The sequence below is a fragment of the Scyliorhinus torazame genome, chromosome 3 (assembly GCF_047496885.1).
Source record: "Scyliorhinus torazame isolate Kashiwa2021f chromosome 3, sScyTor2.1, whole genome shotgun sequence".
Taxonomy (NCBI): domain Eukaryota; kingdom Metazoa; phylum Chordata; class Chondrichthyes; order Carcharhiniformes; family Scyliorhinidae; genus Scyliorhinus; species Scyliorhinus torazame.
The window spans coordinates 221,253,739-221,270,880 of NC_092709.1; the positions used below are offsets into that span (position 1 = coordinate 221,253,739).

At 42.9% G+C, this 17,142-nt stretch overlaps 1 protein-coding gene across 10 annotated transcripts in view; it reads left to right on the forward strand.

The window, feature by feature from the left end:
• Positions 1–17,142, forward strand: part of fat1a (FAT atypical cadherin 1a) — a 289,367-nt gene that overhangs the window by 90,125 nt on the left and 182,100 nt on the right. For all 10 annotated transcript variants that reach the window (XR_011940244.1, XM_072496900.1, XM_072496899.1 and 7 more), the window contains exon 3: positions 7,436–7,750. Coding sequence is in view for 9 of the 10 variants with exons in the window: in XM_072496900.1 (XP_072353001.1) it covers positions 7,436–7,750 (315 nt within the window). In the remaining variant the exon portion in view is untranslated. The remainder of the gene's footprint in view (positions 1–7,435; positions 7,751–17,142) is intronic.

Genomic DNA, 17,142 nt, shown 5'->3' on the forward strand with positions numbered 1-17,142 from the left:
AATGGTGTTTTCTCATCAGTGTCTTCCACCACTGCCTGTCTGGAGAGGGAGATGTTAGATATATGAAAGGTAAAGACATTATTGGGGAGAGAGGGAGAGGTGGGTGTTGGTGGCAGTGGATTGAAGAAAGCGGTGAAGCTTACAACTTATAAATCAGAAGAAATTGTGGAATGAGGGCAACGTGGAATGTAAAAAGGAGGACACATCATCTATCTTCTGTCATTTCTGCCCACCACTGGCCATGGCCTCAGCAGTGGTCACTGCCATGGCAACAGGAACCATCTTCTCCATGAAATTAGGGACATGCAGTCACCCTATACCTCACCAATTAGCTCAAGCTGCCTCCAGTTGTGGACTATCTTGAATTGCAAGAGAGAAGGAAGTGTGTCACTGAGTCTTGTACAATCAATTTGGGTGATGTGACTGTCATGGCTAAATAGCTGGTAGCATGTACAAGCTGTGAGATGTGGATGTGAGGCTTGCAAGAGAATGAAATATGTAAGAGTAAGATACATGGATGTTAGATAAGATCACTGATTGATATTGCTGGTGGTTAACTGATGGGGTTGTGGTCCATTAAGTAGTGCCTGTGTCCAGTGGTGCAGTTGATAGGTAATGGTATTTGCAAATGAACTCTTCCTTCATGCGAAGGGTCATTAAACTTTCTGTGGCATTGTCTCCATGTCCTCAGCTTGATTTGTGATACTTGACCACCGTCGCTATTTGGTCCCACTGGCTTCTGAGCATTTGCCTGGAGGGTTTCCTGGCCTCATGTCGGTAGATACTTTCCAATTCCTCTCCACCGCCTCGACCAGCACAGTGCAGCATCTGAAACCCTTGGAGCAAGCTTGTTCTGGTATTGTTGCAATATTTTTTTTTTAGCGGGTGGCATGGTGGCGCAGTGGTTAGCACTGTTGCCTCACAGCGTCAAGGTCCCAGGTTCGATCCTGGCCCTGGGTCACTATCCGTGTGGAGTTTGCACATTCCATGTCTGCATGGGTCTCACCCCCAGAACCCAAAAGATGTGTAGAGTAGATGGACTGGCCATGCTAAAGTGCCCCTTTATTGGAAAAAAAAAATTGGGTACTTTAAATTTATATTAAAAAAAAATCTTTTCTCAATTAAGGGGCAATTTAGCGTGGCCAATCTACCTACCTTGCACATCTTTGGGTATGTGCGGGTGAGACCCACGCAGACACAGGGAGAATGTGCAAACTCCACACAGGCAGTGACCCGGGGCTGGGGCCGAACCCAGGTCCTCAGCGCCGTGAGGCAATAGTGCTAACCACTGTGCTACCATGCCTCCCAGTTTGTTGCAATATTCAATCTTTCTCCACATGAGTGACTAATTTAAGGACTTGTGCTACCTGCTCCAGTGCTTCCTGCTCGAGCCACAATGTACCTCAATTTTAAGAGATGCAGACTGGCTTTAACTTGTGTTAACAATTTTGGGCCCCCTGCTACAATATGCAGCCACTCAATAGTGCAGCTAGTGCTGACTGCACTCTACAATCATGGAATGAGTAGGCAGCACAAAATGGCACACTGACTGCTTTGTATTGAATGAACACCGAGTAACCGTGCACGCTGAGCCTCACGCCTGTTTTTGGAGGCTGTCTATTTTAGCCCCCATCTTTTTAACACTCCAGTCATTTCTATACATCATATGATAGTATAGAAATTATATTTTGTGACCACAGAAGTATAAAACTGACCATTTAACCGTTTGAAAAGGGTGATGGAGAGAAGAAAACGTCTGGTAGTTAAGGGAAAACCTAGAATTGTATGAAGTAATAAAGCAGGGCTCTGTGCAAGGGACTTCTTATGTATTTACCTCAATGTTTTCAACATACACAGAAAAGTAAAACCACCAAAATGTGCAATTGGTACCAAATTAATGGATGTGGAAAAATGCGACTGATTACAGGGAGACGTGGTGGATTGAGCAGACAAAGTTTGTTGTGGAGAAATGTGATTTTGTACATTTTGGAAGAGAGTTAAATGAAAGGATCTAAATTGTAGTGAGACCCTTTACGTTGAAGGAAGGATAAAATCTTGGAGTAATAATAGGAGTAATAGGAGAGTGACAGAAAGGTAATGGCAAAGATTGTATGGGAAGATGTCTAGAACTGAGCTTAGAGTTACAAAGGAAGCAAATTCGGTAAGCATAAAGGAAATGAGTTTGTACATTCTCCCCGTGCCTGCGTGGGTTTCACCCCCTTACCCCAAAGATGTGCAGGTTAGGTGGATTGGCTGCGCTAAATTGCCCCTTAATTGGAAAAAAAAAAGAATTGGGATCTCTAAATTTATTTTAAAAACAAGAAAAAAGGAAATAAAAGCAAAATACCATGGATGCTGGAAACTTGAAGTAAAAACAGAAAATGCTGGGAATTGGCAGCATTTGTGGAGAGAAACAGAGTTTGCCTTTCAGGTCAGCAATCTTTCATCAGCTCTAATGAATCAAAGGTAATTAACTAAAATTTCTCTCCAAGAGATTAGAATACGCAGCTTGAAGATGTAGCAGCAGTACAGTACTGTACATGCTGTGATTCTTGAAGGATCTGGAAAACTATAAAAGTGGATTTAGGTCAAAACTGCCAGCTTCATTAGAGTTGAACCTTATTTTAAGCACCATCTATAGACAAGGTGGCACAAACTGATGAGGGGTATGGGAAGAGAAGCTTTCACGCTTTAGCTTTGTGTAATTCAGCCACCGTAAAAGGCACGTCTAGTGGTGAGAATTTATTTGCTTTTCAAATAACTGGAAAATGTGATTTTCCATACATAGTCTGCAGTGGAAAATTCTCATGGTGTGCAGATGCTTAGGAATGTTAGCTCGCTTGTTGATGTATGAAAAACTGATGGAAATTTTCTTTATAAGTTTGTGTGAAGAAAGTGTCATCTGACGGCAAGGCAATGTAATAGCTTTCAAAGGTCATCGCACCAAAGTGAATTTTCTAATTTGTTTGCACAACAAATAAAATAGTTCTAAACGATTGCCTTTTATTTATAAATATTATTACTTAACAGAATAATTCATCTGAATAAATTGTTTAATCGTGCATTTCCAAGATACAATTTAGCATTCCAAGAGGGACCATGGAAACTATTTATGTGACTGTTCAAGTGTATTAACTGAAATGGTGACGAGACCTGTGTGTTGTGATTGGCGATTCATTGACATCCTGTGATTCTAATATGCCTCTGGCAATTTCTATTTGGCGCAGTTAAATTGCTGGGTAAAAATTGTTCAGGAGCTGGGGCGCAATTGAGTAGTCTCGTCACGCCATACTCAATGACATGACAAGGTCATTAGCGTCTCGGGAGATTTGCGACTCTCTGAACGTCTTGCGACATCTAACAAGATTTTGTGAGACGTCGTGATCTGGATCTCGCCCTCACCGGGCGTGATCCATGTTTACAAATTTAATTGAGCAGTTAGGCTCGCTTAAATATTTCTGCACCAGATTCTCCCAAGGTCCAGGAATGAACGCCTGCGCCTGGCAGACACACCATGGCGCCCTTTAGCACTGGTCCACACAAATGTGGACCAGACGTAATGGCACCTGGGGGGTTCTCCCAGGCCATCGGGGGCCCCGGGTGGTCAGGCCCTGGCCAGGGTGGAATCCTGGCACTCCTGCTGCCGGGCACATTGGTGGTGCTGCTCAGGCACTGCCAGGGTGCCTCAGTCCTGCCAGGGTGCCAGACTGGCAGTGCTAAGGTGCCTGGGTGGCAGGATGCCGGGGATCGGGTTGGGGATGCCCTTCCCTTATGAAACGGGTAACGGTGGCTGGAGGACCCCTAACAGGTAACTTGGGGTGTTGGGGGAGGGGGGGAGGTCCGATGCTGCTGCGGGTGGGGGGTTGGAGGGGTTGTCGAGAGATTGTAGCAACATTTAAAACTGGCACCCTGATCTCTTACTGCACTGATGAACTGAGCTTGTCAATGCAGGAAATGAAGGTAAATGCAGCCTCGGCAGGGCATTCCTCGCTGAGGCCACTAAAAAAACTTTGTTTGATAGTGGGGTTGTTCTTGGCGTTGCAGACGCCGAGAAACACCTCACTAAACCCGCCCAAAGCTGGATTCTGTTCCCTGTAACTCGCGTCCCAGATCTTTTCACCAAATTTTATAGTTTCTGAGTTGTATGTCAGCCTGTATATTTATAGCTGTTTGGAGTGGAGATGAGTGTCGAAGCTAGTGTGCAATGTAGGCATAATCATATACTCATGGTCTTCCTGCTGTTGCTTTTTAAAATAAAAATCCTCACATTAAGATTAATGTTTTTGGTGCAGTCGGATTCAAAACTAATTTTTGTTTGATTTGGGTGGATAGGGAAAAAAAATCTAAATGTAGGAACCTTGAGGAGGCAGAACTGATGGCTCCAGATGAGAGCATTTGGACTAGCTAGGGAGAAGTGTACTTAACTGTAGCTTGCAACTAGAGCACCCCTTGTTGGAGTGCATCAAGAGTAGTCTGTCATAGGAAAATTATTATGGATTCATTTGGTGCCGCTGCATACTTGGTAATAAAAAGAAAAGACTCACCAGTGTCTAAACTATCTTATGTAATAAACACATTTTGTGTTTACGCTTTAGCTTTGCAACGCCGGCATCTCCACATTATGTAATAAAGTAAGATGATGATATCTACTTACTTGCTAATGTAGTTTGGGCTCATTAAATGAAACTATTTGTAAATGAACAGACATTTCACTTTCTGTATTTTCATTTTGATTAATTACATTTGAAAGGGGATCCAAAGTATCATGTTTCATATCCTCTTTGTGCTAATGTAATTCCCAGGACAGCTGAAACAAAAGTGTGTTTCCTGGCTATAGTTAAGCAAGGCTTTAGATTTCGGCTACAGAATCTTATTGTTGCTGATGGTTCTGATAGGTATATAAGGAAAATCGTCTCTCTGACTCCAGATTATTATTGTATGAACAATTGTAAATTAGATGGAAAAGGCATGTAAACTGATGAGCAGACATCTTGTTGGTAGAGCTGCTCTGTAGCAGATATAAAGCTTTTTTAAACCATTTCCATAACAAGTTTTTCAAAATAGATTTTCTACTATTCTCAAAAGTGACAGCTGATCAGTGAATTTAAAATTGTGAATTGAAAACACTTATTTTGCTGATTTAATTGAAAACACTGGATGAAAAGCCATGAAGTACTGAAAAGGCAGAAGTTAAAACCAAATCAAGCTGAACTAGTTGTCCTTGCATTGAACTACAAAATACTAAAGTAAGTAAGGCAAGAAGAGTAACATTCAATGAACAATATGCATATTCATCATCTGGTTAATAAAAATACAGTTACTCTTTTATGTAAAATTAAATGGCAGGAATTTACCAAAAGCCTAATGACTGCCAACTTGGAGGGTATCATTTTGAAATTTGGGTTAACTTGAGACCACAAAGTTGGTAGTCTAATGCGTTGTTTAAAAGAAGTAACTTCTTTATATAAATAAATAACAAAAATTTAACAATAATAGTAACTCAGCAGAACAATAGTGACAGTAATAACTATGAAAACAGGAGCTCGAGTAAAACAAGTCTTACTTTCAGGTCACCCTCTTGCAGATTGGAAAAGTCGCCTGAAGCTTGCACATGCTCAGAGCCTTCATCAGACGCCATGAGAAAGGCTTATACAAAGACTATACCCAAAAAGACACCCTGTAACAAAATTGTGTGATGGTAAATTGTAGAATTGAATTCAATAAACCTGGCAATTGATGGCACCAGAACAAAATGACCATGAAATTTGTCACAAAACACAACAGGTTCACTAATATCCCTTAGAGAACAGACCCGCTACCTCTAACCGCTGTCATTCCTGCTATGTGGGTGACACAAAGGGCAACTAGGATAGGACAGTAAATTCAGCCGGTGAGTTTTAATCATGTGCCAAAAAAGAAAATGCTGCCTTGACTCCCAGTGGTGTATGTAAGATGCTCAAACTCGGCATGGGTTTCGCTCTCACAACCCAAAGATGTGCAAGGTAGTTGGATTGAACACGCTAAATTGCCCCTTAATTGGAAAAAATGAATTGGGTACTCTAAATTTAAAAAAAAAAAAGATGCTCAGACTCCGTGTTTGATATAAACCATGGCTTAAGATAGCCAAGCCACAATTGCAAGGAGAAGTGCTATCCGCTACAGCTTAATCACTTCAAATATTAATCATGGCCTGCATGAGCATATCTGTTGCCCTCTATTTGTCTCAAATACTTTGTGTGGACATGTAGAGGTGTTCATTAAAGCTGGTTAAAATAAATGCATTTTATAATGCATGTTTTAGTAGCCTTCAATTCATTGAATTATAAACGCGTTATTGACTTGAATTTCTGCCCTTTCTCTATTGAAGTTTCAAAATGGTGGGGTCGGATAATGGCTCCGGGTCCCGTTCCCTGGAGCAATTGTGCAGATTTGCAACCAGGCAATTTCCTGACAGAAGTGATGGAACACATACAATGCAAACTGCCTTGTAATTGTATGCAAGGAATGGAAAAATACCATGCAAAGAATTTTGTATGATAGTTATAATATGAATGCTAGCTGTGAAACATCTCTTTTTGTCCTGGCACCCTGCATTACATCCAGCATTGCATCCAGCAGGGGCAGCATGGTGGCTCAGTGGTTAGCACTGCTGCCTCACGGCGCTGAGGACCCGGGTTCGATCCTGGCCCCAGGTCACTGTCCGCGCGTGGAGTTTGCACATTTTCTCCGTGTCTGCATGAGTCTCACCCCCACAACCCAAAAAGATGTGCATGTTAGGTGGATTGGCCACATTAAATTGCCCCTTAATTGGGAAAAAAAAATTGGGCACTCTAAATTTAAAAAGAAAAAAGAACAATGCAGTGTTGTCAGGTTAACACACGACGACAATTTTCTGCCCCACCCCCAATCTGAAAAACATCATTGCGGTGCCTTCCAAAATTATCTAATTGACCTTGAACCCAGAATATCGTCTGGGACCAGTGTTACTTCTCTTTGTAAGCACTATTGTTTACCTCATTTAGTTCTATCATGACCCTGTAGTTACTAGCTTAGGTTCATGCTTGTATCCCACAAAGACTCACTTTATCAAATTAACCTATTTCAGGGAAAAGCTGCTTACAATAATCTCTACAATGAAAGTTGAGAAGATTGTTGTTTACTAAACCATTGATAATGTGTTACTTCTTTCTAAGGTCGATTCTGAGTTGGCCAGTACACACATGTTTTCTTCATGGTGGAATTACTTTGCGGCATTCATGAAGAATATTTGGTTCAGTATATAGAAATCTGCACCTATTTTTCAAAAAGGTTCAAGTTCTCAATAGTTACATGAGCACATTTTGTACTGTCTCCTTTTTAGATATTTTTTATCAGTCCTGCATTCTTCTTGGTACCTTAAATGCTTCATCAATTTTCCTGTTTGTCCTCTCAACAGGCATAATAAAAACGGCAGAACTTCTGGACCGTGAAACTACTCCACATTACTGGCTAACAGTCTATGCCACAGACCTAGGAGTGGTGCCTCTCTTCTCCTTCATTGAAGTGTACGTCGAAATTGAGGATGTTAACGATAATGCTCCACAAACATCCGAGCCAGTTTATTATCCTGAAATCACTGAAAATGCACCCAAAGATATGTCCGTTGTACAGATTGAGGCATCTGACCCAGATTCCAGCTCCAGCGACAGGCTAAACTATAAGATCACTGGTGGCAATCCACAAGGCTTCTTCCTCATAAACCAGAAGACTGGTAAGTGTCATATTAGTTCAAATTATGTCAAATGTGAGGTGAGTTTGTTGATAAATAGAAACATCTCGATAACAGATGGAAAATGGAGATGCGGTTGAAGTATTATTTTTAATTTCTGATTCGGATTACATAAACGCCACAAACTTTTTGTCTCTTGTGATTATGAAGTGTTGAGGCTGCTACATCAGGAACCATTGTTTTTAAAATCAATTTCTTCTTTCTTTTGACGTGTTTAAGTCTCCTGGTTCTTCTCTCGAATTGGTTGTTTTCTATTTTAGTTTATCATATTATTGCATTCTTTGTTTTCTGCTCCACCATATGGCAAAAAATTAAACTGACCTTTCAAATTCCAGTAAATGTTCAGTTGAAATGACTCACTCATCTGAGACATCTGAAATAAAAATTTGAACTCTAAACAAAAGAAAATTACATGTTACTCTCAACTTTTCCACCATCTTCTACAAACCACACAACAAATTCCACCAGTCCTATAAATACCGTTCACCCTGGGGATTCTCACAGCACTCCGTATTTCACAATTTCCATCTGACTAATTAGTTCCCCATACTTGGAAGCCATCCATCCTCAAAGTCCAACTGCAGCCTTTACTCTGCTGTCTGAATTTTGGCTTTTTCACTTCTCCACCATTGCGCTCTTTTTGTTCTGTTTCTTTCCTCCTGTTGCACCTGCGAGTGATTCACTACATGGGTCACTGAGGGTAAGGAACTACAGTTAGGCGCATTGAGCCCCTTTGGGGGAAAAACGTTATACAGAAAAGAAATGTGAGAGAAGGTCACAAATTTCTTTTTTTGATTACTTAGCTGCAATCATTACTTATAAATTCAATTTTTAAAAAATGTGAATATGTGTAATGTCTTTGGAATTGAAAAGCTGAATGGTTTATTTTTGAGGTTACCACTCTTGCTTCTTTCTTGTGAACATGCTCTTCCCTGAGTTAGAGAACAGGGGGCGTGATTCTCGTCCACCGATCGTCGGGCCGTCCTCTCTGAAGGAGGACCTCCTTCCTTCCGCGGCCCCGCAAGATCCGTCCGCCATCTCCTTGCGGGGTGGACTCGGAGAGGACGGCAACCACGCATGCGCGGGTGACGCCAGTTATGCGGCGCCGGCCGCGTCATGTATGCGGCGCCGCCTTTACACGGCGACAAGGCCTGGTGCGTGTAGATGATGCGGCCCCGCTCCTAGCCCGTTATCGTGCCCTGAATTGGTCAGGATAGGGGCCGTTTCGCGCCGTTGTGAACCTCGACGGCGTTCACGACGGCGTGGGCACTTCGGCGCAGGAGTGGAGAATCCCGCCTAGGGTTTTTCAGCAATAAACTTCCTGGCACCTCATCAATGCTGTTCCAAAAATAACCATTATTCATTTGTTTCAGTTGTACCAGTTTTTTTCTCCCCATATTTGCTAAACCATGCTTTCATGGCCTGGACAAACATTGCGTTCTGAGGCACTTGTTTCCCTATGCTTATTTCACCTTTGAAACACAATCATTTTGAACTGATTGGTAGAAATTTACATTTTAATTAGACCTTGCAATGGGTTTGAAGATTAAAACAAAACCGATGTTAAAAATTGGTTGTTGTGGATAGTTTGCAAGAGTTTGTAATGCAGTGCACTAATCACAATTACCACTTTGAGGTGCAAGTGAAAGCCGCTATGCCATAGTCCCTGAAGACCGTAGGCTGCTCTCCCTTTTTGAGAGAGAGCTGACTGGTGGTGATTTAACCTGAAGGTCACCCACCTCAAGCGAGGGGTGAGGTCGAGAAGGCAGGTCCATCATGAAAACCTCAGCCATTACGGGAATTGATCCCATGCAGGTGCCGTTGCTCCGCACGTGGCAGCTATCCAGCCAGTTGGTGTTGTAGCTTACAGAAATTGTGCAGTCAACGTTTTAATTTTATATTAAATAAACATTGTTTGGGTAAATATAAGAAACCTGCAGTCGCTAATTAAGAAATTGCCAACCCTTATATCTGGTTAACTACGTTTTAAATGGTCTTGCGTGTCTTTTGGTAATTACCCCGGAGCTGTCATCCAAGTGCTTGTGTTCAATTTTCTAGTGCTTTTTTTTTTTTACATGTCGAAGCAGAAACCCCAAAATTGAAATACGTGATTAGTCTTTGTTTGGATGGATTTGCTTTAATTGTTAGATTGCTGACAGTCTTCCTGGGCTGATCAGTTTTGTGAGTTTTCAGATCAATGAATTACTGAAGGAAAGAAAAATCACAAAAATATCTTAATTAATAAATATATAACGTAACAGTTCAAAAATCCAAGTCTAAAATAAATTCAAAACCCAAGTTAACATAAAAATTAAAAATGCACAGTTTACCTGTCGTTCCCCTGTTATTCCCCCTGCTTTTGATATTCTCTCTTCCCTATTCTCTCTTTCTTTAACATCTTGTTTTAATCTTTTTCTAAATCATAGAATCCATAGAATTCCTACAGTGCAGAAGGAGGCTAATTGGCCCATCGAGTCTGCACCAACCCTCTGAAAGAGCACCCCACCTAGCCCCCACCCCGTAACCCCACCTAAACTGCGCATCTTTGGACACTAAGGGGCAATTTAGCATGGCCAATCCACTTAATTCGCACTTATTTGGACACACAATTATTTTTATTTTTTTAAATGTAAATTCAAAATATCATTTTTTTTCCAATTAAGGGGCAATTTAACGTGGCCAATCCACCTACGCTGCACATCTCTGGGTTGTGGGGGTGACACCCACGCAGACAGGGGAGAATGTGAAAACTCCACACGGACTGTGACTCAATGCCTTGAGGCAGCAGTACTAACCACTTTACCACTGTGCCACCCTTTGGACACACATTTAAATATATTTTAACCGTTTGCAATTCTTAAGCATCTACCTCCTTGCCCTCCATACATCCATATCTATTTAGGGATGGGAACAACTTTTGGAGAAAAAAAATTTGATTGATTAGCCAGTAGCTGAAAGATCAGTTTTACATTCAATGAAATGTCAAGGACTTGGATACGCACTTGATTTTCTTTTGGGAAAAACAAAAAATGAGTAATCTCTGTGGCAGGTTTGAGAAGAAGAATTGCTGATAGATTGATGTTTTTTCTTAACTCATGGGATGTGTGCATCCCTGGCAAAGCGAGCATTTGTTGCTCACCCCCAATTATCCTGAGAAGGTGATGATGAGTCACCTTCATGAACTGCTGCAGTCTACGTGGTTTAGGTACACCCACAGAGCAGTTAGGAAGGGAATTCAGGATTTTGACCCTGTGACAGTGAAGATATTTCCATGATAGGATGGTGTGTGCATTTAAGGGTTCCCGTCTGCTGCCCTTGTCTTTCTAGATGTTTGAAGGGTATAGTTGAAGCTTGAAGTTGAAGCTTAGGGGAAGCGGTGGCATAGTGGTATTGTCGCTGGATTAGTAATTCCGACAGCCAGGTTAATGCTCTGGGTACCTGGGTTCAAATCCCACCATGGCAGACGGTGAAATATGAATTCAATTTAAAAGAAAAAAAAGAATCTGGAATTAAAAGTCTGACAGTGACCATTTTTGGGCAGCACGGTAGCATTCTGGATAGCACAATTGCTTCACAGCTCCAGAGTCCCAGGTTCGATTCCCTGCTTGGGTCACTCTGTGTGGAGTCTGCACATTCTCCCCGTGTGTGGGTGGGTTTCCTCCGGGTGCTCCGGTTTCTTCCCACAGTCCAAAGATGTGCAGGTTAGGTGGATTGGCCATGCTAAATTACCCATAGTGTCCAAAATTGCCCTTATTGTGGAGTTACTGGGTTATGGGGAAAGGGTGGAGATGTGGATCTTGGGTAGGGTGCTCTTTCCAAGAGCCGGTGCAGACTCGATGGGTGGAATGGCCTCCTTCTGCACTGTAAATTCTATGATAAATTCTATGATTGCTTGGTGAGTTGCTGCAGTACACCTTTTATATGGTACACACTGCTGCCAATGTGCGTCGGTGCTGCAAGCAGTGAATGTTTAAGATGGTGAAAGTGGTGCCAATCAAGCCTTGCGACATATTTTCACCATAGCCTTAAATCTGTGTTCTCCAGTCCTTGTGCCACCAGTTAATGGGAGCTGTTTTTCTTTGTCCACCTTTTTTAAACCAGTCACAATCTTGTACACCTCTATCAAACCTCTTCTCATTTGCTCCATGCAGAACAACCCCAAGTTCTTAACCAATCCTTGTAGCTAAAATTCATCATCCCTGTAATCGATCTGATGAACCTCCTTTGTACCTTCGCAAGGACCTTCATAATTTCTAATGTGTGCTGCCCAGGGCTGGATACAATACTCTAGGTGTAGTTGAACCTAAGCTTTATTTAGGTTCAGCATAACTTTCCTGGTTTTGTACTCAATACCTCTATTTATGAAACTCAAGAATCCATTTGCTTTACTAACTACTCCCTCCCTATACCCTGCCAGCTTCAAATTCTTTGTGTATGAACCAGTGACCCTACACACTGGTACATATTTGAGCTATGAAGAGAGACTGGATAGGTTCAGGTTGTTTTCTTTAGAGCAGACACGGCCGAGACGGGATCTGATTGAGGTGCATAAGATTATGAGGGCCATGGACAGGGTGGATAGGAAGTAGTGGTGATCTTTTGTTTATGGATCAATAATGAGGAGGCATAATGTTTAAGTGAGGGGAAGGAGATTTAGAGGGGATTTGAAGAGAAACCTTTTCGTCCAGAGGGTTGTGGGAGATTGGAATGCACTGTCAGGGAGGGTAGTAGAGGCGGGAAAGCTCTCAACACTTGAAAAGATATGTGGGTCAGCACTTAAAATGTCATAGCATTCAGTTGCTGGGAAATAGGATTAGTGTGGATTTAATGTAGGTTTGTCAGTGCAGACTTGATGGGCAAAAGGGTCTATTCTGTACTGTATGACTTTTAGTTTAGAACTGTGCCATTTATTCTGGATTGCCTTTCCCTTCTGTCAAAATGCAGCATATCAAATTTCCCTGTGAAATTTGCAGACTTTTTATACCTTTCTTACAACTTGCATTCCTATCTGTCTTCATATCATCCAAGTTTGGTGTCATCAACTGCTTAAAAATATAAGCTGCCTTTCAGTAGACTCAAGCGCAGAAATCTTCTACTACCCAGCTATCGGTCATCGAACCATTACACTGGGTTCACTGTGGTCAATGTTGCCAATGCCTGTCTCTGAGGGAACAAATGAATGATTGAATATGGAGATGGGGAACTCAAAGGAAAGGATTCTAACTATAAGTCAAAAGGTGCATCTGGCCTATCGTTTCAGTGCCCAGAATCTTCATAGGGATTTGGGTGGCAGCAATGACCGCTCATATGCTCCTCTTAGTCCCTTCCCCTGCCAATAGTGTGCATTTAACCGCTGTTGCTTGTCGCCGCCGCCTTGTGCAAATAAGAAGAAAAGAGGTGCATTTTGGGAAGAGGAGTATGGGAGATGTGTGTCACTCAAGCCCGAGCCAGCATCCAACCTCTGAGAGAACATTATTATGCAGCTTTCAATTTCCTGCACATCACTTGTAAGGGGAGTAGATAGGCGGTTCTGTGGTCGAAAACGAGACTCCCGAATGGTATGTTGCCTCCCAGGTGCACGAGTCAGGGATGTCTCAGATCAGCTGCAGAACATTCTGAAGGGGGAGGGTGAACAGCCAGTTGTTGTGGTGCATATAGGCACCAATGATATAGGTAAAAAACGGGATGAGGTCCTTCAAGCAGAATTTAGGGAGTTAGGAGCCAAGTTAAAAAGTCGGACCTCAGAGGTGGTAATCTCAGGATTGCTACCAGTGCCACGTGGTCGTCAGAGTAGAAATGAAAGAATAGGCAGGATGAATGCGTGGCTTGAAAGATGGTGCAGGAGGGAGGGGTTTCATATTTTTGGGATATTGGGACCGGTTCTGGGGGAGGTGGGACTACTACAAATTGGACGGTCTACACCTGGGCCGGACTGGAACCAATGTCCTTGGGGGTGCTTTTGCTAACGCTGTTGGGGAGGGTTTAAACTAATGTGGCAGGGGGATGGGAACCAAATGAGGAGTTTAGTGGACAGTAAGGAGGTAGTAACTAAAGCCTGTAAGGAACTAGATCATGATGTCAGCGTGACTAAGGGGAAGAGTAGGCAGGGAGAAGATGATGAACGCAAAAGGACTGGTGGTCTGAGATGCATTTGTTTTAATGCAAGAAGTGTAGTAGGTAAGGCAGATGAACGTAGGGCTTGGATTAGTACCTGGGAGTATGATGTTATTGCTATTACTGAGGCTTGGTTGAGGGAAGGGCATGATTGGCAACTAAATATCCCAGGATATCGATGCTTCAGGCGGTACAGAGAGGGAGGTAAAAGGGGTGGAGGAGTTGCATTACTCGTCAGAGAGGATAGCACAGCTGTGCTGAAGGAGGTCACGATGGAGGACTCGAGCAGTGAGGCGATATGAGCAGAGCTCAGAAATAGGAAGGGTGCGGTAACAATGTTGGGGCTATACTACAGACCTCCCAACAGCGAGCGTGAGATAGAGGTACAAATATGTAAACAGATTCTGGAAAGATGTAGGAGGAACAGGGTGGTGGTGATAGGAGATTTTAATTTTCCCAACATTGTCTGGGTTACACTTAGTGTCAGAGGTCTAGATGGAGCAGAATTTGTAAGGAGCATCCAGGAGGATTTTCTAGAGCAGTATGTAACTAGTCCAACTCGAAAAGGGGCCATACTGGACATGGTGTTGGGGAATGAGCCTGTCCAGGTGGTTGAAATTTCAGTCGGGGATTACTTTGGGAATAGTGATAACAATTCCGCAAGTTTTAGAATACTCATGGACAAAGACGAGAGTGGTCCTAAAGGAAGAATGCTAAATTGGGGGAAGGCCAACTATACCAAAATTCGGCAGGAGCTGGGGAATGTGGATTGGGAGCAGCTGTTTGAAGGTAAATCCACATTTGATATGTGGGAGGCTTTTAAAGAAAGGTTGATTAGAGTGCAGGACAGACGTGTCCCTGTGAAAATGAGGGATAGAAATGGCAAGATTAGGGAACCATGGATGACAGGTGAAATTGTGAGACTAGCTAAGAGGAAAAAGGAAGCATACATAAGATCTAGGCGACTGAAGACAGATGAAGCTTTGGAAGAATATCGGGAATGTAGGACCAATCTGAAACGAGGAATCAAGAGGGCTAAAAGGGGTCATGAAATATCTTTAGCAAACATGGTTAAGGAAAATCCCAAAGCCTTTTATTCATACATAAGGAACAAGAGGGTAACTAGAGAAAGGGTTGGCCCACTCAAGGACAAAGGAGGAAAGTTATACGTGGAGTCAGAGAAAATGGGTGAGATTCTTAACATTGCATCGGTATTCACTGAGGAGAGGGACATGACGGATGTTGAGGTTAGGGATAGATGTTTGATTACTCTAGGTCAAGTTGGCAGAAGGTGGGAGGATGTGTTGGGTATTCTAAAAGGCATTAAGGTGGACAAGTCCCCAGGTCCGGATGGGATCTATCCCAGGTTACTGACGCAAGTGAGAGAGGAAATAGCTGAGGCCTTAAGATATCTTTGCAGCATCCTTGAACACGGGTGAGGTACCGGAGGACTGGAGAATTGCTAATGTTGTCCCCTTGTTTAAGAAGGGTAGCAGGGATAATCCAGGTAATTATAGACCGGTGAGCCTGACGTCAGTGGTAGGGAAGCTGCTGGAGAAGATACTGAGGGATAGTTATCTATTCCCATTTGGAAGAAAATGGGCTCATCAGTGATATGCGATATGGTTTTGTGCAGTGAAGGTCATGTCTTACCAACTTAATAGAATTCTTTGAGGAAGTGATAAAGTTGATTGATGAGGGAAGGGTTGTAGATGTCAAAAACATGGACTTCAATAAGGCATTTGATAAGGTTCCCCATGGTAGGCTGATAGAGAAAGGAAGTCTCATGGGGTCCAGGGTGTACTAGCTAGATGGATAAAGAACTGGCTGGGCAACAGGAGACAGAGAGTAGTAGTGGAAGGAAGTTTCTCAAAATGGAGAACTGTGACCAGGGATCCGTGCTGGGACCACTGTTGTTTGTGATATACATAAATGATCTGGAGGAAGGTATAGGTGGTCTGATCAGCAAGTTTGCAGATGACACTAAGATTGGTGGAGTAGCAGATAGTGAAGGGGACTGTCAGAAAATACAGCAGAATATAGATAGATTGGAGAGTTGGGCGGAGAAATGGCAGATGGAGTTCAATCCGGACAAATGCGAGGTGATGCATTTTGGAAGATCCAATTCAAGAGCGAACTACCGGTAAATGAAAAAGCCCTGGGGAAAATTGATGTACAGAGAGATCTGGGTGTTCAGGTCCATTATACACTGAAGGTGGCTGCACAGGTCGTTAGAGTGGTCAAGAAGGCATACGGCATGCTTTCCTTCATCGGAAGGGGTATTGAGTACAAGAGTTGGCAAGTCATGTTACAGTTGTATAAGGCTTTGGTTTGGCCACATTTGGAATACTGCGTACAGTTCTGGTCGCCACATTACCAAAAGGATGTGGATGCTTTGGAGAAGGTGCGGAGCAGGTTCACCAGGATGTTGCCTGGTATGGAGGGCGCTAGCTATGAAGAGAGGTTCAGTAGATTAGGTTTATTTTCATTAGAAAGACGGTGGTTGAGGGGGGACCTCATAGAGGTCTACAAAATCATGAGAGGTATAGACAGGGGTGGATAGCAAGAAGCCTTTTCCCAGAGTGGGGGACTCAATTACTAGGGGTCACGAGTTAAAGGTGAGAGGGTAAAAGTTTAAGGGAGATATGTGTGGAAAGTTCTTTACACAGAGGGTGGTGGGTGCCTGGAACGCATTGCCGGCGGAGGTGGTAGAGGCTGGCACGATAGCGTCATTTAAGAGGTATCTAGACAGATACATGAATGGGCAGGGAGCAGAGGGATACAGATCCTTAGAAAATAGGCAACAGTTTTAGATAGAGGATCTGGATCGGCGCAGGCTTGGAGGGCTGAAGGGCCTGTTCCTGTGCTGTAATTTTTCTTTGTTCTTTGTTCACTGCACCTCTTCTAACTCCCCCACCCTGATATGGGACTGCGATGCCTGGACTTCAAAATCCCAGAAAGAGACAAGTATGGAACTAGAATTCAGTTCCACTCAATTGCCTGAATAATTTCAACGTTGCTGTTAGACCATAAGATATAGGTGCAGAATTTGGCCATTCAGCCCATCGAGTCTGCTCCGCTATTCGATCATAGCTGATATTTTCCCATCCACATTGTTTTGCCTTCTCCCCATAATCCCTGATCCTCTTATTGATCAAGACCTATCTACCTCTGTCTTTTAAAAAAAGTTTTACATTTTTACACCGTAGCTACCTCTGTCTTAAAGACACTGTGATTTGGCCTCCACAGCCATCTGTGGC